The following is a 20,914-nucleotide window of genomic DNA, read 5'->3' as shown; positions in this document are numbered from 1 at the left end:
TACTGTTTCTTCCCCCCACCCCCATAAATCTTTTCTGGTAAATCTGCTCAACCTGTTTTTTTTTTAAAAGGGTCACAACAATCTTAGTCACTGATTCTGTTTTCATTAAAATCGGGACTGTATGGCAGAACAACGCTCCTCCAAAAATGACTTGGGGGTAAATGTATCAATCTCCGGTTTCTTCAACTCGCGGGAGTTCGTCGAGGTGACGGCTAAAATTTAAAGCGGCGCTGCCTTGTAAAGGGAAACTTGCCTTTACAAGGCAGCGCCGCTTTAAATTTTAGCTGTCATCCCGCCGAACTCCCGCGAGTTGAAGAAACCGGAGATTGACACATTTACCCCTTGGTGTCTTCAGCCTTTTCCATATGAATACATCAAGATTGAATCCTTACTACAGTTTTCTGTCATGTCTCTTTTTATGTTAGTTTATACCTCTCCCCCCTCCCCCCCCCCCCCACAGAAGCCTTGCGCCTTAGGCTGCAACCTAGTCAGCCTATTGGATAATCAAACCAAGTGTAGAATACACTTACCAGTCTAATGCTTGGTCTGTTGGGATTATTTTTAGTTGTGTGTGTGTGTGTAGTTGTAGTCTGTTGTAGTAGTCTGGTTTGTCCTATTTGTTGTCTGGGCAAACAAAGTTCCCAACCTAACTAAACAAGTCTTTTTGAGTAGAACTCTAATTGGGCGAGGTAGGACCCATTCCCAAGGGCACCAGAGATTCATCGCCCATACTAAGAAATTTGCTGTATGCATTGGTGGAGATATGTTTTATATTTTGCGGGAGCTTAAAAGTGTGGTTTGCATTTTATGGCGGGGTAATTCAAAACCCATCAACTAGGATAGGCGGCCTGTTTTACCCGTCTCCTTCTGTCAGAGGATAGTATACATCCAGTGGTATTGTATGATACTATCAAAATTGCCTGTAATCCCCTTTAAGGCAATACTTATTTTCCATTAGAGGCTAAGAAAGTAAGAAAGTTAAATAAAGTTGCAGTACCTCTGGTGCCCAAGTGGAGGAGCCAGTTGCTTCAAACAGCACATTATTTGTACAAAATAGATTTGCATATATCCTATATGTGTGTGTGTGTGTGTATGTATGTATGTATGTATGTATGCATGTATGTATGTATGTATGTATGCAAGGCTTATATTAAGAAAAATTCTGAGCGAGCATTTGAGAAAAACTGAGCATGACATTGAACCCATGAAGTCCTGTGTTTGCCTCTCTGATCGCAGTTGTACTATACCTTTTTATATTTGTAATGTCCCCTCCTCCTGTTGCAAAAACAATTCTATTGTGCACTGGTAAATGCTGTAGAGGTAATTTCTAACCGTTTACAACAGAAATACCTTATAAACTTCCTCGTAAAAACCACACAAAACAAGTGTTTTAAATTACGAGCTAAGAACCTTAATGTTTTCTTTTCCTGTGTCCTCTGCTGTGATATTCACCATATATAACAAGGACATTACGAAATGTGGAAGAATAGGAGGACTTGCCCAAAAATAAATAAGTTAAGAGGAAAAGCAAAGTGTATTAAGGATATATACAGTATGAAGAGAGAAATGTGCTTCCTTACTCCATGTCAGTGTATGGGTCTCTATGAGGAACGTTCATTCTGCAGGCAGCAGAGATTACACAGGGATGTTCTGTTCATTCTACAGGCAGCAGAGATTACAAAGGGATCTTCCGTTCTTTCTGCAGGCAGCAGAGATTACACAGGGATATTCCGTTAATTCCGTAGGCAGCAGAGATTACACAGGGATGTTCCGTTCAGTCTTCAGGCAGCAGAGATTACACAGGAATGTTCTGTTCATTCTACAGGCAGCAGAGATTACAAAGGGATCTTCCGTTCTTTCTGCAGGCAGCAGAGATTACACAGGGATATTCCGTTAATTCCGCAGACAGCAGAGATTACACAGGGATATTCCGTTCAGTCTTCAGGCAGCAGAGATTACACAGTGAGGTTCCGTTCAGTCTTCAGGCAGCAGAGATTACACAGTGAGGTTCCGTTCATTCCGCAGGCAGCAGAGATTACACAGGGATGTTCTGTTCATTCCGCAGGCAGCAGAGATTACACAGGGATGTTCCGTTCATTCCACAGGCAGCAGAGATTACACAGGGATGTTCCGTTCATTCCGCAGGCAGCAAAGAATACACAGGGATGTTCAGTTCATTCCGCAGGCAGCAGAAATTACACAGGGATGTTCCGTTCCTTCCACAGGCAGCAGAGATGACACAGGGATGTTCTGTTCATTCTACAGGCAGCAGAGATTACACAGGGAAGTTCCGTTCATTCTTCAGGCAGCAGAGATTACACAGGGAAATTCCGTTCATTCTGCAGGCAGCAGAGTTTACACAGGGAAATTGTGTTCATTCTTCAGGCAGCAGAGATTACATGGGGATGTTCTGTTCATTTTACAGGCAGCAGAGATTACACGGGATGTTCCATTAATTTTACAGGCAGCAGAGATTACACAGGGATGTTCCATTCATTTTATAGGCAGCAGAGATTACACAGGGATGTTCCGTTCATTTTACAGGCAGCAGAGATTACACGGGGATGTTCCGTTCATTTTATAGACAGCAGAGATTACATGGGGATGTTCCGTTCATTTTACAGGCAGCAGAGATTACACAGGGATGTTCCATTCATTTTACAGGCAGCAGAGATTACACAGGGATGTTCCGTTCATTTTACAGGCAGCAGAGATTACACAGGGATGTTCCATTAGTTTTACAGACAGCAGAAATTACATGGGGATGTTCCATTCATTTTACAGGCAGCAGAGATTACACAGGGATGTTCCGTTCATTCCGCAGGCAGCAGAGATTACACAGGGATGTTCCGTTCATTCCGCAGGCAGCAGAGATTACACAGGGATGTTCCGTTCATTTTTCAGATTACACAGGGATGTTCCGTTCTTTCTTCAGATTACACAGGGATGTTCCGTTCATTCTTCAGGCAGCAGAGATTACACAGGGATGTTGTGGAGATGTGGATTCAGGGATCAGCTTCTCTGTGTATTTTTATATGCTCTGTGTTTCCCTTCCTTTCTAGGCTCAAACAATGAATTACGTGGGGCAGCTTGCTGGACAAGTGTTTGTTACTGTGAAGGAGCTATACAGAGGCCTGAATCCAGCCACTCTGTCTGGCTGCATAGACATCATTGTGGTGCGTCAGCCCAATGGCAACCTACAGTGTTCTCCGTTCCACGTGCGCTTCGGAAAGATGGGGGTTCTGCGCTCTAGGGAGAAAGTGGTGAGAAATATAGATAGATAGATATATATATATATATTTTTTTTTTTTAAAAAAAGGCTAAAGTTCTGACCGCTTTAAATGGAATGTATAGAATTCTGTTATATAAAATTTGTGTATGTAGAATATTTACAGTGGTAATAGAAAGGTTGCTGTACAATTATCTGTTTTACTGCATTATTTAGTCATCATATATATTCTGATCTTCATTTAAATCCTAAAAAACAGGTTCCGATTTCTGATTATCCGAATAACACAAAAAATACTTTTTCATGTCTTTATTGAACAAAGTGGTTGGACATCCTAGGGGGAACTTATCAGATCATCTAAAAAGTAAAAGTGAAGGTGTTGCCCATAGCAACCAATCAGATTTATCTAGTACATTCTAGATAAATGATAGCTAGAATCTGATTGGTTGCTATGGGCAACATCTCCACTTTTACCGTTTAGAAGAATCTACCCCCTGATCTTTTTAAAGATAAGATTCTTCTGTTGACCTTTATAAATACTTAGCAACCAAACACTATACTTTGAATTCTGACAGATTATAGGTCAGTTATGAAAATGCAAAACATGCGACATGCAGAGCTTCTCTGTGCACCATCTATTCTCCACCTTACACCCACATTTCGGTTTTGGGAAAACTTAAGTATTCCCCACTGAACTGTGTATTAAACGTATAATTATACAGTGGACCTGAACCACAAAATTACTTTGAAACATTGTAGGTTAAACTGTGCTATCTTGGATTTAATTTGATATCAGAGCAGCTCTGTTACCAAGAAACTCATTCAAAAGTTACTCATTAATTACTGTCATATTTCTGTTTCAAGTCTGCTTGAATGGATAAATAAATTGCCCTTTGACCAGACTGCGGGTTTGAAAAAGTGGAGATGTTGCCTATAGCTATCAATCAGATTCTAGCTGTCAATTATTTATAACATTCTACAAAATGACAGCTAGAATCTGATTGGTTGCTATAGGCAACATCTCCACTTTTTCAAACCCGCAGATTGATAACCCCCTGAGAGTTATATAGTGGAAGGTGCAGTGTCCTCCCAACAGCACAGAATAGAAACATGTGGTTACCGTTAAACTGATGCAGGAAGATTGTTTCACACAGAGGTGCGTTTAATTTCACAAAGTTCATGAATCCGACTTGTTTTGTTTGTTCCACTATAACTGACATTTGTTATTGATCTTTTAAACAAAAGTGCTTTTGCCCTTTCACTTGTTGAGATAGTTAAAACATTGATATGTGATTCTTATTATCTTGATCCTTATGGATATTTATTTCTATCTTCTTCAATAATGTGATTGTATTATGTGCTAGGTGGACATTGAGATCAACGGAGAGGGTGTGGACCTACACATGAAGCTTGGAGATAACGGAGAAGCGTTTTTCGTTGAGGAAACTGAGGGTAACGAGGTAGGTTGTGTTCATAACATATAAAGAGCAAGTTATTTATATGAATGGATCTGCATATTAAAGTATTTGCTGCTTGATAATTGAACGATCATCATCATCATCACCATATATTTATATAGCGCCACTAATTCCGCAGCGCTGTACAGAGATCTCACTCACATCAGTCCCTGCCCCATTGGAGCTTACAGTCTAAATTCCCTAACACAACAAGAGAAAATAAGTTAAATTTTAATAGCAGGCAATTAACCTACCAGTATGTTTTTGGAGTGTGGGAGGAAACCAGAGCACCCGAAGGAAACCCACGCAAACACGGGGAGAACATACAAACTACACGGAATTGAACTCACGACCCCGGTGCTGTGAGACAGAAGTGCTAACCACTAGGCCACTGTGCTGCCCACGGTGGGATCATTATTTTTTTTGACCACAAACGAGGCTAGTCAAATTCTGTTCATTTCTTGAGTCTGATTACTTCAGGTGACACTGTGGCCTGTAGATAACTGGATACATAGACTGGTCATCTTTAAACAGCATTTTCCACCCTGCTAGGTAATGATCCTATTGATTTTGACAGTGGTTTTGGGGGCCATCCTTGCCGAGAAATTGGCCAATTGTTCGATATTGGATTTGATATCGCAGTTTTTAAATCGTGTGACAGGCGCTTTAATATACCGAAGGACATATGACTTGTAAACAAGGGTTGTCGCTGGCATTTGGTCAAACACATCCCAAAAAAAAAATTGGAGTGTATTACTTTTGTAATGGTCTATTTGTTAATAAAAATCCTATTATTTTTTGCTTTGGTATAATATGTACACTTATAAATAGATTGAAATCTGACATTTAAGTTGACGTTTGCTCTGGAAACAGAGCTCTTAGAAAACTCATCACAATAATGAACAATTGATCATTGTGAGGAGCGCTGTTATAATAATGCAGTTTATTCAATCTCCGACATAGAATGTTTCTTAAACCTGTGATTATACAAACTTCTTTCGCCGTAGTGACTTATTTGCTGACTGGCTCAGAATGTTTTGTGAACATTCCAATAACGTTTAGTCTATTTGGGCTGGTTCCAGTTAAGCCGTCTCACGCTGACTCCTGTCGTCCCATGATGCTCTAGGCCTCACCGCCTGGTGTTTGAGTATACGCCTGGGAGTTGTAGCTAGCAGGAGTTGGTGGGCAAGTTTCTGCAAAACCGTGGGGTCCTGAGGCATAGAACCCCACCACACCTCAAGTTCCATGGGCTTCTCCTTTAAGGATATTTATAGGAGTCTGATTAACAGCGCCTGGTTCTAGATTACAAACGGATTTGGGAAAGTACTGGACGTTATCTGTTTTGTGAAGGTGACATAACAGGACTTAGTCACAGTCTATTTGTATAATGTCTCTGCTCTCTGACATTAAGCTGCCTGCATTCATGTGATACCAAAATGTCAGCATGGGCTATGGACAGACATGGTTTTGTTTTCTCTTGGCTAGGATCTATGAAATTCTGACTTTTAAGCAGCTACGTTCTTGTCGTGCTTACATACCAGCTAGACAAATGGCCTATTACCCATCCCCTCCTATGTTGTGCACAAGACCTCCCCTGATCACGTCGCTTCCTGTAACAGTTCAGTGTCCGTTTAATGGGTTTGATATTGATTGTGTACTGACGACACCTGTGCTAGATATACATAACCTGCCTGTTATATTCAGTTATAGTTCTATATAACTCCCGGTGCCACCCAGGGGCAAGTGCAGGATTTGGGGAGACTTCAAATATGCTTTCACTTAAATATTCATATACTAATATATTCATATAAATAAAAAAACATAGGATCCTGTGCACTCACCAAAGACATTGTTAATGACGGTCAACCGGTATTCCTGCACTAAATATCGACATACATTGCTAGTGTGGTAATATGAGAATTGCTATGCCTTTATTTAGGTTACGTTTTACCTGCACACAGCATTTAAAGCTACGTACAACCCAGGCAGTAGCAGTCGGACACCTAGGTAATTACATGACATAAGTTGGATAGTTGGACAGGAAGCGGATCTACAATTGGGGTTTGGTCACAAATATATTGCATACATCAGGAGATTCCGGTCACCTGTATTACACAATACACAAGTCACAAACTGATTAATCACCTGTTTCCAGAGTACAACAGGGAGTGAATGATCTTGTTCTGATAATTTCTGGAACTTGCTACCTTGTCATTTACAGTCATTGTACAACATGGACACTGAAAAACTTGCTTTTGACACTAGTTAAAAAATATCCCACTGTTGTGTCATTCCGTTCTCCTTGTCAAACATCAAAGGTAGATTGTAAGCTCAGAGGGCGAGGGAAATGTTCCTTGAAGAAAACTTTGTTCAGTGCTGTATGCATGTGTTACATAAGAACTTTATTATAATGTGACATTTTGCATTGTTTTTTAATTTGTTCATTTGCAACAGTTATCCTCCAAAACCTTCCAGGGATTAAGAGCTTGCCTTATTCATTGCCTCCAAAGGAAACAGCATGCTGCTCTGTCATACTGTATCTCCTGTATACAGCTCTACCATATGCTGCTTTATGTTGTGCTCTGCTCCTGTAGACCTCTAGCTAATATAATGTGACTTGTGTTATCCCAGGAACCTATCCCATCTCACCTGGCCACATCCCCTATATTACTGGAAGGAGCGTCCCTGATGGAGACCCAGCTGAAGAGGAACCCGGCAGAGTGGACGAGGAGTCTGGACCCCTCTGGCTCCTCTCAGACTCCCGGCAACATGTACCTGGCTCAGCCCGGCACAGACAACTCCACCAGTGGCTCCGTTAAGAAGAGACGGAAACGCAGGAGGAAATCCAAGCTGGATAACCTAAAGAGAGAAGACAACGGGGACACCACAGAAGATGAGGATATGTTTCCCATAGACATGAGCTCCGAAGAGGAGACGGAGCTTCTGGAAACTGCCAGGTTTGCTTCAAAGCGTCTTTGTTTTCCAGAAATCCTCTGCTTTGTGTTCTTCTATTAGTTGTCTATATCTGTTGTCTTATGACGGCTTAGGGACAGGAGTTTCAAACATTTTAGGTTTATTTGACCTACTGCACTTACTGCATCCGTTCTTCATTTCCTGGACATCCGTGTGTAACCGGTTGTGGATAGAACCTGTATCGGCCAATCAGAATGTAGCACAGAATGTTACAGGAGATGAGTGCGCTGATGTGGAAAGTAGTGACTGGTGCCCTTGTATGATTATATTAGTGAGGAGAGGGCTGCCTGTGATAGGGACAATGTACAGGTATGGGGAGATTAATAGAGGAAAGTGAATTAGACAGTGGAAGGAGCAGTGTCTCATCGCAGAATAGTTATATCAGGCTTCTGGCATATACAGAGTTGCCATCTGTCCCTATTTTGTCATGTTGACCAGGTAAGCAATCAAATTAATCCCTTTGTGTATGTTAGATGCAATTCTTACCATAAATATACAATGATCTATAGTAGGAATATTTCAAATAAAGTGTTACAGTCAAATTCAATAAACCTGACATGATGGGGATTGTAATGCACTGAGGTTATCTGACGGTATTGACATGTCTGTCCTGCTGTATTGTCTGCTCACATACTAAAGCCGCTTGTACACGGAAAGATCCAGTCACCTCAGGGAATGCATGTACATACAGTTTAACAACCTGTGTGAGTGACCAGATTGAATGAGTGGATTCTGACAAATTCATGTTTATATTTTATGCAATTTTCAATTCCAAAATATTGTACAAACCGTATAGATTATGTAGCACACTAAAGCTGGTATAAAGTAATTGCAATGCTATAAGGGGTATTGCGCTATTTGGAGAGGCTGAAATAGGAAGAGGCAGCAAGTAAACATTGTATTCCACAGATGTGTCACATAATGGCATTTTGTTACGTGCAGTTGGACCCATTAATACCCCCTCTGGCTAAACAGGACCGTCACTGCTGGCAATTACAGATGTCCGTTAAGATACCTTGTATATTGTTAGCTGGCGGGGTAAAAAAAAAATCATTTTGGAACTATGATTTTTAACTCCCTTCCTGTCCTAAATAGATACCTGAACGCACATTTCCCAGTGTAATTCAGTCTGTATGAAGCATGCGCCACCTACAGGTGATGGTGAGAATGCAGTAATTAGACATAGTATTGTCTCTTTATTAGAGGCAATCCCATATCACCTGTCAACAATAATTATTACCTACACACAGAAACTAAACAATATAATGTAATCTTTTGCATTGTATGATAATATATATATAATCTATTTTTTAAAAAGTTTAAAAGTCCTATCACAATAAAGTGTAAATTTGCAAAATCCCCAAACTTTTCATATGTCAAACAAGTTCTCATATCCTGAATACACAACTTAGAAACATACAAGATATGGACTTATTTAACTAGTCAAATTCTTGGCAGTTCAGCCAGTGATTGAAGTAAAAATTTAGAATTGACGGTATGAAATATGTGATGGCAATGTAAGTGGAGTTTGACAGTTTTACAATGAAGGCAGTAGGAGAAGTGACGGTACGGCGTACCACCATATACACCCACTTCCACCATTGAGTTCAGCTATATCACACACAACAAAGTTTGGAGAACTCATTGCGATCTGGGACAATTGGCATTGTAGAGCGAGTAATATGAGTTGCTGGAAGTCAATAAACAGCATAGAATTCACTAGATTTATAATGTTCATATCTGTCTGGCTGATATAACTTAAATATGTAATTAATAATTCCTCAAAAAGATCAGTATAGTATAATTTGTAAGAGAAGCTAGTAGAGTGTTTTGATAGATATTTAGTGACATCTAGTGGTAAAAGTGATATTGCGCAGATAGTGAAAATTAAAAATCTTGCATTCAGTGGATTTGAAGACTGGTTTTATTACAATTATTTAAAATAAGCTGCACCCAATATTTTTCTCAGGCATATATTTAATGATTCATTATTTTGAAGAGCAAGAAAAGTATTTTAACCATGTCATTTTGTCATGGTTCAAAGATAAACTAACCCAAAATGTTATTTTATGATGGAGGTAGGAGAACAGCGGCAGGCTTAGAGTTTTATCAGGCGTGGAGCCCACATTTATCCTTTACTAAAATATTCACATTTTATATAAATACACACCTATATACTGTATGGACAATATATCTCCTGCTCTGGAATATCACACGGTCTAGCAACCTGGACCCAAATGCAAATGCTTGTGACATGTTACAAATTGTAGTTCTATGGTCCTTTTTTTTTTGCAGATTTTAAACAGTAATTATGCAGAGCTGGTGCAAGTTGCCCCCTCCTAATTGAACTCAGCGCTGACCCCACCCCTTTGCGCCCCCCACTCCTGCAGCCTGTTGCCTTGGCAGGCAGGAGGTAGAAGCAACATCCTCCCCTCCTCAGATTGGGACTGTGATATATCCAAGATCCACACCGGCAGGGAGGGAGGAGCATCGGCCTTCAGCTTCACATGTAAGAAGCTGCCCCCTGCTTCTCCTTCATGTCTGCGGTCAGCGTTCCATGTGGGGGGCGCCACGGGGGCAACCGAATGAGTGACGTTATGTTACTAGTTCAGTGTTTTAGCTGCCCCCTAAGCATTGACGCCCTAGGCAACAGCCTAGGTGAGTCTAGTGGTAGCACTGTCCCATATTTCTGCCATAGACGGGGATCTCTTCCTGCCCATCCTCCTGCTTGTAATGGAGTGATTGTAAGGTTACAGATGTATGCATCCCGGACAAAGCAAAACATAGGCTTTAATTGTGAGAGAATAAAACTGCTAATGTGCAGCAACTGGCAGGAAGAGCAAGAAGATAGATAACAAATGCAGCTAATTTGTACCTATTGCTTAGTGTTTATCTAGTGTAATATATATATATATATACAAGTTAATCCGTGCATGATACTCATGCATTCTAGTCAAATCAAGCTACTTAAGGTGTTAAAAAGGTTCTTGTCATGCATTTGGGCCATAGCCCAGGCCCCTCAGGGGAAGAGCGTTACTTCCCAACGTAAGCGCCCTTTTTTAACGTGGTTTTGTCCACATGTCACCACCTCATCATTCTTCTCCATCACCTCATCCTTCATTTTCATCGCCACATCTATCCAGATGTCTATCCAGACACAGGGATCTCTCTCAGCGGTCCTGAGTATCACACTCCTCTCGCTCTGTCACCCCCGGCAACCACCAACCACTCCCCCACTGTCACCCCCGGCAACCACCAACCACTCCCCACTGTCACTTCTCCTTCAAGAAATATATATATATTTTTTTAAAATCTTTATAAACACTTTTAACAATTAACAAATTAAATTAACAAATTAAAAACATCTTAGTATACCAAATTTCAGCCCTTTCTGATTTTTTTTCCCCACACACACTAAGAATTTAGTAGGTCAGTGTATAACTCCGCCCAGCAGGTGGCGCTGCAGCTTGGTTTTATTTTTTACACACACACACACAGACAGACTAACACACGCCACTAGACATTTATATTATAGATATATATATATATAGGTATTTTTTTTTTATTTGTTTTTACAGCATTAACAAAAAATATTAATTCATAGTGGGACAAATCACATTATGGTATGTACCATGAAATTGTATTTAAACATTTAAATACCCTTGAATAACTTTTTTTTACACATTGATTACCTGTATTAATATAATTTTTAGGATTTCATTTCCCACTGTTACTGCTGGAAATATATTCTATTTATTGAGAGAGATTTGTTTTTTCTGTTAGGTAAAATATAAACGTATTTGTACGCGGCCTCTGTACACCTCCCCTTATTCCTGCCACATAGCAGAGTTATGTAAGATAGAGAAGCTATAGCTGTTACGTGGCTTCAAATGTATCAGCAGATGGAATGGACATGTCTAGTTATGTGTAAATTGTTGTAACTCCAAAGCTGTCCCCATATGGGCAGATCTGGTTGGTCAGTGGTCCATCTGCAACCAAATTGTCCTGATAATGCTTTGTGTGTGAACCCAGAGTGATTGATCTTTCCAGTAAAAATCTAAAGTAATGGAAAATGGCCCATGTAGTCGAGGCCTGGCCCACCTGTGGCTCTTTGGGTGTTGTGAAACTACAAGTCCCAGCATACCCTGCCAGCTATCAGCTAGTTATCTACTGGCAAAGCCTGCTGGGGCTTGTAGTTTCACAACACCTGGAGAGCCACAGGCCTGATGTAGTTTATATCCAGTAACCTATTAAATAATGTTGACAAGATTTTTAACAATTACTATGTTCTGTTTTAATCCTCCATAGATCGTCTGTTCAGAGCAGCTTCACTGACAGAGTCTTGGAGGTGAACCAGTCACAGACCAGTCACTTCCCCAAATCTGACACCTATCCCCATTCAGATGGAGAGTGGTCTCCTAGACAAAGGTTTGTATCTACAGCACATATGTTCTGGTGAGCGGCAGGGGATATTGGGAGACACCATGAGGACACAATTTGCTAAAGTTTATGTTCCTCATGATTTTCACATTGTGCGTTTTTTGGGAAAATTACCATGCACCTAACCATAGTTTTGTCTGGTGGCTTTTCCAATACTTATACCAAATCCTATTGCCTCATGCTGTCAGATCTAAATCTCATGTATTGTAGATATGATATATTTCTTAAACGAAAAAACCCTCAATACACACTGATACATAGTAGCTACAACAGCCGTTGTATATTATTATTATTATTATTATTAATATTTATTTATAAGGCGCCACAAGGCGTCCGCAGCGCCGTACAGAGAAAAACAAAATTACAATACAATGGGAGACAGCACAGTACAGTTAACACAGCAACTCAGTAAGCTCAATGCACAGCTAGAGAGGGCGGGGAAGGAGGAGGGAGGATCCGCAAACGACGGGGCCCAAGAAGGAGGGCGCGGAAGACAGGGAGACCCCCAGGGGGGAGGAGGGAGCGAGAGTGGACGTGGGGTGGAGGACCCTCGAGGAGGAGGGCTAAGTAGCTGGAGAGCAGAGTTAGAAGTGGTGGAAACAGGAGGAGAGATGGCCCTGCTCAGAGGAGCGTACAATCTAAGGGGAGGGGTGGACAGACAGAAAGACGCAGGGGAGAGAGGGAGAGAGTTGTATAGAGAAGTAACTGGCTCGGATGGAGGATTTGAGGAACAATGGAGACTGGCACATTATCCAACAAGACCAAATTGTATTGTTAGGGAGGATGTGTGCAAAATAAAAAATGGCCGCTGCCGCTCTCCGGCAGGGGGAGGTGGGCTACACGAAAATGGCTGCCGGTCTCCAAAGGGAGGAGGTGAGCTGCAAGAAAATGGCTGCTGGTCTCCAGCAGGAGGAGGTGTGCTACAAACAAATGGCTGGTGCACTCCAGGAAACCCTCCACCCCCCAAATATTTCCTCTGTGGTGGCTCCACCCACTGCGTCTGTAGTCCGGCTTTAGGGAGACTGCCATACTCTCACAGGAGTCCAACAGATCGCCTGTTATTTGTTGAGTCTCCTGGACATTCCGGGAGAGTCGGCAAGTATGGTGTATGATGAACATTTCCATATTGCAGCACGAGTGTATATAAAGCTGCGATGCCCCATAACTCAACCCACGCTCAGCGCCCAATCGGTGAAAGTGAGGGCGCAACCTACATTCAGCCTGGTGGTAGTGTGCAGTCCTCAGTGACGTAGGCACCAATACAGACCAGCAGCGTTCATAACTACAAATGTCATGGGGAAGAAAACCCTGTGTTCATTAATACCATCCCAATACGTATCAACAGGAACTGGGGGAAACAAAGATATAATAATACTAAAATATATAAACACTCACACAGGACAGAAACATATATGACAAAATTCCGAAGTCCAAAGTCAGTGGTAGTAGGTATAAGATGGAAGGGGGCACATAGAGGTGATATATATATATATATATATATATATATATGTGTGTGTGTGTTGGTGAATAATATTACTAGTAGATGGGCAGTGGTAGTAGGTATAAGTGAATGTAAGTATCAGAATGTAGTGCAAAAACCTGAAATAATGTGCAACAAATAGGTTGTAAAAGCATTTAGGGAATGGAACAGGTGGGGTGCTGATAATGGGGGTGCTCTGATAATAGCAGGATTAACAAGCCAGGTGATAGGATGATTTTTTTTCTCTGGTTTTGTTTCAAAATATTGCCTTTTTGTCATAGCAGCTGTCCATCAAGCCTATTTAAGGCACATTTGGGTGTGGCTCACAAGCCAGCCCTTGCTAGATGCAAACCTCTATACCTGGGAGGTGAGTGCATCTGATTTTAACAGCATTTTAATAGTGTTTAAAGCATATAGGTCAGTGTAGGACCTGCATATAATGAGGTACCCTTGACGTTGAGATGCAGGCTTAAGTCTTTTCATCAAAATATGAACTAATACCTCATGTTTTCATTTTGCTAGATACACACAGATATGCAGTTTAAAGGATAAGCGCTGACAACTGTTTTTTTGTTTTGATAGGATGATGTAAGTAGTCAGAAGGGATAGATTGGAATAGAACAATGGAGTATAATTGTAGGGAATAGAAATAATTTAATTATATCCAGTATTAGACTGTAGGTATAGTGATATCCATAGTATTAGCGTAAAAATACTAGTAGTAATTGAATGAAATACAGTAGATGGAATTATAGGGTTAAAAATAAAAAGGTGAGGGTAAAATTCAAATGATCGTGTAAAAAATACAGTAGTACAGTAGTAATATTAGAGATATAGGGTCTGATTCATTAAGGAAAGTAAAGCAAAAGAAAGGAGTAACTTTGCACCTTGGCAATACCATGTTGCAATGGAGAGGATTAATAGTTGGGGTAGGCCATGTCCTAGATCAACTTTAAACTAAATTGTAAAAATAAAGCTATCCAGTATTTGTGTGCTACATGAAGAACAGCCAGTATTTAACTTATGTGCAAAATGATAAACTCATTTTCACCCCTTGTATTGTAACATGGTTTGTCCAGGAGCAAACTTACACCTTTTTTTGCCTTACTTTCCTTAATGAATTAGGTTCATAATCTTTAAAGATTCATAATTAATAAAAGTATTAAACCTAATAAAATAAAGTATTGTACAGATAATAAATAGATAAAATAAATAGATTCAAACTGTTTGCAGTGCAGGAATCAGTTGCAGTCTGTTACTTTCTCTGTGTATTTTCAACATTTGTAGAATGGAGGCAAATTAAATAAGATCTGATGGGGGGACAGACTGTATATCCGCTGTGTTTACTTGCGTTAAAACCCTCTTGCTAAGATCACCCCTATATACATAGTGATTGATCCTTTTAATGTCACAAAAGTGTAAAGTGTAGTGTTGTCATGTTCCAGCTTACAGCGCCAGTGTTCTGCCAGCGCCAGTGTTCTGCATCAGAGTAGCTGCTCTGTGCTCCCGCAGTCATGTCTTAGTACCTGGTTCTGGCTGCGGCAGAGAAACAGCTGTCGCTCCTTCATACGACCTTCTGTGAGCCGGAAGGAGGCAAAGACTTTCTGGAGACCCAGTTGCTTCCTGAACTCACAGCCAACAATAGATCTCTCTGTGCTGCACTGCAGGGTGCAGAGAACCTGTCTCACATTGTCCCTGGTGACCGAGCACTTGTCATCGATAAAACCACAGTGGGCTGAATGCTGACAAATGTACACACACAATGTATTATAGTGCATAACAAATTTATTCCCGACAAAACCAACAACAGCTGGAGAACCACTTTCTAACTTATGTTCTTGCACATGAAAAATAATATATAACCATTGTATACCCATAAGCCTTTGTACCATGCAGCTTGACAGATTTGCCCTGTATGTTGTTAACATGACACCTATAACCTGACACTAACACCATTGTTTCCTGCTCTCAGAGAAACACCTCTATTTCCCATTCTGAGTGCACGGTGCAGGATAAAGCCACAGGGCACAAGCAGATCCTATAAAATACATTCCTGAAGGTGTCTTTGTCTTTTTGTATAAATCGAGCCGAGTGCATCTGAGCTGGTGACTTGTGCGATATGCATAGTGAATTCAGAGCACATTCCACAGGATAAATCCGTGTGGAATTGAATTACTGAGGGTCAGAACATCTATTAAACCCACTAGCCATGGCTCACATGGCAGATTTCCTCTACACTTATACAGAGATAAATATCCCATATCCACCACATACATCAGTAGCCACGTCCCATTCCACTTACTGAGGCCAGAATCAAAGGGATTGGTGCACTGGAGCAAAACAGATTGTCAGACACTGATTAATGGCACCGAGACTGAGCGCTGTACTCTGCCTTCCAGCAGAGGGCAGTAGCGCCCAGTTATAAAGAGGCAATGTCTATCACTATGTATGTTAGACAGATATAGATTATTATTATTATTTATTGATAAGGCGCCAGAGGCAAGTAACAATTAGATGAGGTTACACACATAAGTACCACAGATGAGTAATGCTGTGGGGACTCTCGGAGAGTGCAGCAAAAGACAGGACGTCCAAGGGAGTCAGACAGTAGACAGACGTGGAACAATATGTAAAGATGATCCTGCCCGTGAGAGCTTACATTCTAGAGGGAGGGGTGATGAGAGACAGTAGGAGTAGCTGGGATAACATGGAGATGGCAGGCGAGGAAGAGGAGGTGATGGACAAGATGGCCAGGAGGTGGTAGGATAGGTGAGATTGAAAAGGTGAGTTTTGAGTGAGCATTTGAAGATTGGGGGTTAGACTGATACAATTATATATATCGTAGCTAGATGATTATATAGATATTAATTAGATAGATAGATACTAGATGGATATTGGGTAGATAGATATTGGATACATTGATATTCGATGTATAGGAAGATATTCTGTAGATCGATGATAGATATTGGAAAGATTGATATTAGATACATTTTATAGGTAGATATATAAATATAAGATAGTGATTAAATATATAGCTATTATATACATTAGATATTAATATATAAATATTAGATAGAATACATTGTATAAGTAGAAATGACATAGCTGCAGATCATCATCATCAACATTTATTTATATAGCGCCACAAAATTCTGTAGCGCTTTACAATTGGATCCACATGTTTAATAGTGTTCCATCGTCAGTAGGCTGGTGTCTTACAGGGGTGCCCTCTCATCTCGTGCCTACACCCCCTTCTTGACTCCTGTGTGACTTGGATCTTGTCGGTTTCCTCTCCCCATGTCTCATACCAGTCATTGGTGGGGGAAGCGTCTGACACTGAATTAAATATAGGGGAGCCCTCGTAGTCCATTGTCTCAGTGTCCTAATGCCACCGTTTACGGCTGCGGACTATGATGACGGATCTCGGATGTACGTTCTTATCTTTCCGTTTTTCAGTCCTCCAGGTTCCCGTCCTGCGACACCTAAAAGTGACTCTGAGCTGGTCAGCAAACCCCTGGAGAGAGGAATGGCTCCCAACGAGCTCCCTATGCACTGGGCTTGGGGAGAACTGCCTCAGGCTACCAAGGTAAGTCATAGACCCGTATCCTCCGTGTGGCTTCAGCTGCTCCCGCCATAGCTACAGTGTCAATCCCTCTGAGTTACAGGTATATACATGTCTACGTCCTCTATTCTATTCCATGTCCATTTTGAAATAAAGGTGGAAACGATAATAGACACATTTTTAAAGATTATCTAAAATATGTCGCAAATGTAAATAATAAAAAAAATCCAAATATAAATCGACATACATGTTAATTAATAGGAAACTCCTATAAGCAGTGTAGGCAGTGCTAAGACAATGGATCCATGTTGGTGTTGTAGTTAGCCATATAAATAGGGTATCTGTGTCTTTAGGAATGTGTTGTAATTTGGTAACAGCAAAGCGAATGTACAGTGGGGGGCGCCAAACACCTGGGTATTAACAGACTAAGGGCCTGATTCATTAAGGATCTTAACTTGAGAAACTTCTTATTTCAGTCTCCTGGACAAAACCATGTTACAATGCAAGGGGTGCAAATTAGTATTCTGTTTTGCACATAAGTTAAATACTGACTGTTTTTTCATGTAGCACACAAATATTTGATAACTTATTTGTACACTGAAATTTAAAGTTGTTATTTGTGTGCTACATGAAAAAACAGTCAGTATTTAACTTATGTGCAAAACAGAATACTAATTTGCACCCCTTGCATTGTAACATGGTTTTGTCCAGGAGTCTGAAATAAGAAGTTTCTCAAGTTAAGATCCTTAATGAATCAGGCCCTAATTGTGCTGAAACAGAAAGGAGATATATATAGGTCACCCACAAGGGAGATACACTGAGCCCTAATGGTGATTTAAGTACTTCTATGATTTGTGAGTGATACCTGCAGGATGTGGGATATGTTTGTCTTCTTATCGTTGGTAATCTGTGCTTTTTACCTGGGTATACAGTAATTCTGACATGTTTATGTTTTGTGTCTCAGTCGCCTTCGCATAAAGTGAAGGAAACAAGTATTGTCACCATAAGTCCTTCAGAAAACACACATTTCAGGACCATCTTGAGTACTTCTGAAGAAGACAAAGTCACTTCACCTGAACCAGCATTGGAGCAGCCTCCCCCATTGATGGTAGAGGATCCTCTACCCGAATGTGACCCACTGAGGACAAGTGAAGCTGTTATTGAATCTCCGGGAGCTTCTGCCCCCACACTCCCCTCATATGAAGAGGCTTGCTCCATGTCTACCTGTCCACCAGCAAGCAAGACTGACTCCCCTTCCAAGAAGAAAGGTACCTATGGCCTAGGCCGCAGAGATCACAGTACAGCAATAGGACTGTTTATAAAATGGTACAAACTCGCCCCCCAAAAAATGAAACTGATACATGTAAAATCGATCCATTGATAATACATTACTGTCTTATATCGGTTCTAGACCAGAATGAGAGCTGTGATGACATCTCTCAAAGCGGACGGTACAGTGCTGAATACACTGACAGCAAAGGAAACTTTATGTTAATGAAAATGTGTAAACATACAGGATAAAAGGTCAGGCATTACATTGAATTATTGACATTTACAGACAAATATTTTGTGGGGAGGGGAAATTAGAGTAACAATTGTGTTTTGCGGATGAAATTCCGGACTGTTATTATCCAGGGCATTTATGAAGCTCTATGAAAACACCTTTCATTTAGATAATAATCAGTTAAGACCTAATTATATTAAAAAAAAAATGAAAAAAAATTGTTTAAAATGGACCTTTCACTCTCCATTGTTGGTTACCTGTGGTATAAAATGCCTGTGGCTGGAATCGTCGTTTTCAGCATTGTTATGGTGCAGTAAACCACTTTAGGTGATGGCATGAGGCCTTCGTGCCATGGTTGGGCATTCCTAGGCCAGGTATAGGTTCCTTGCCCACCTCTATCATAGGCAAACCGAGGGGAGGTTTCCTAGTGCCTGGAAACCCCCCTCCAAGCCTGGGGCACTGTATAATTGAGGTGGCTGGTCCCTGTCCCCGCTTCTCAGGGCTCTGCTTGAAAAGGGAGAGCTGTGTGCACCTAACAGTAGTGCATGCAGCATTGCCCATGTATATTAAGGGGATAGGAAGAGTTGGAGAGCAACCAAGCACTGTCTAATATTGTAGCCCCGCCCCCATGCATGCTGGTCACGCCCACTGGCGACATGGTGTGGAAAGCCCCCTCTGCAAATCCTGCGTTTGCACCTGTCTATGGGAGATTTCTGTTAAAAAAAAAAAAAAATTGCACAAGGTGTCTCGCGGCCGTTTCTGAGTCACCTTGTGCGGATTTTTTTTTTACAATTGCATCTCCCCATATAACTCTTCTTCCTACTAGTCATAAATGCCAGAACACAGTTCTAGATTTTTTTTCAAAACAAATCCTACAATAATAATAAGTGTCTTTCACCCGTCACCTACAATGGTTGGAGGCAGCCATACTTTAGGCTGAAACGCTGTTCATGGGGATATAACTTTAACAATGGGGTACATTTATCAAGCCTTCTAAACAGGAAAAGTGGAGCTGTTGCCCATAGCAACCAATCAGATTCTAGTCATCATGTATGTAGTACATTCTAGAAAATGACTGCTAGAATCTGATTGGTTGATAAATCTACCTCAGTGTAACGATGTCACTGGTTTACCCTGAATTCATAGGCTGCATTTTCTTGACTGTTGGCTCCACCCACAAAATGGCTGCCTCCACTGTGTGAAGACGACTGGTCCACTTTAAGAGCTGTTTTCATATGTCACTAAAAGTTTGTGATTTATATAGTTCCTGTGCCGTTTCCTGCAGGCTAATGTGGACTCAGGAACTATGCAGCTACAGAAAAACAAAACCGTATGAAAATGTCAGTTCCTGAAACAATATAGTTCTATTCCAGAGGCAGCGATGCAAATGATAGAACAAGTAAACACTCAGAATGCGCCAAGTGATGGGCTGTATTCATGCATTGCTAATGTGAACTGTTAGAGCCTCTGCTTGTTATCACTGAACAGCTCTGCTGTTTGCATATTTAACGTCTAAGCCGTCTGAACAGCTCCCCTGTTCCAGGATTGTTTTTGTGCAGCTATTTTTCCAGTATTACATAGCTCTATCTGCACACTCCAGCCTTCCATACTGTGTGGTAACGCCAGCTTTGCCACTGTGTTAACCATCAAGTTCATGACAAGGCTTCGGAATCGTGTACCAAACCGACGTCTTACAGGGGATAATTTACTTTAGTGCAAAGTACTGTAGGAGCCTAGTGCGTTGTGCAGTTGCGCCTATCTCTGCCAGTTGCGAGATCCCGCAGAGTCTTATCACACAAAGCTTCAATTGGGACTACGTCTCGAATTGAATTCCCCCGTTACACTGCTGATTTGCTATTTCTAATTGGTTTTCAGGAAAGTGTCTTTAAATATAACAGTGTTTAGCCCATATACATACCTGCCAACTCTCCCGGAATATCCGGGAGACTCCCGAAATCTGGGTCAGTCTCCCGGACTCCCGAGAGAGAGGGCAATTCTCCCGATTCCCGGCCGGCTCTGGAAAGTAAATGGAGGGGGCGTGGCTTACTGGAGACATGGACGCGGCTAACGGCGCGATTCTTCGAGCCCCGCCCCCCACACACCCACCTGCCTCTCGGGAGACAAGCTGCCAATGTTGGCAACTATGCCCATATATGAATTAATTCCTAAACATGTTACAATTTTGGACGACTCTGTCCAGCTCGACCTGTCTCACACAACATTTATCCGCCTCTAATGCCTGGAGAACTGTGTAATTACGGGACCTGCG

The 20,914-nt window shown here is 41.2% G+C and overlaps 1 protein-coding gene across 5 annotated transcripts in view; it reads left to right on the top strand.

The window, feature by feature from the left end:
* Nucleotides 1-20,914, top strand: part of LPIN1 (lipin 1) — a 165,231-nt gene that overhangs the window by 99,521 nt on the left and 44,796 nt on the right. For all 5 annotated transcript variants that reach the window (XM_075201419.1, XM_075201421.1, XM_075201420.1 and 2 more), the window contains exons 2-7: nucleotides 3,063-3,263; nucleotides 4,594-4,689; nucleotides 7,318-7,643; nucleotides 11,968-12,087; nucleotides 17,036-17,165; nucleotides 18,106-18,409. In XM_075201419.1, the coding sequence (XP_075057520.1) occupies nucleotides 3,063-3,263; nucleotides 4,594-4,689; nucleotides 7,318-7,643; nucleotides 11,968-12,087; nucleotides 17,036-17,165; nucleotides 18,106-18,409 (1,177 nt within the window). The remainder of the gene's footprint in view (nucleotides 1-3,062; nucleotides 3,264-4,593; nucleotides 4,690-7,317; nucleotides 7,644-11,967; nucleotides 12,088-17,035; nucleotides 17,166-18,105; nucleotides 18,410-20,914) is intronic.

This window comes from Mixophyes fleayi, chromosome 3, assembly GCF_038048845.1.
Source record: "Mixophyes fleayi isolate aMixFle1 chromosome 3, aMixFle1.hap1, whole genome shotgun sequence".
NCBI classification, from domain to species: Eukaryota; Metazoa; Chordata; class Amphibia; order Anura; family Limnodynastidae; genus Mixophyes; species Mixophyes fleayi.
This window is presented reverse-complemented; position numbering and strand designations above follow the sequence as displayed.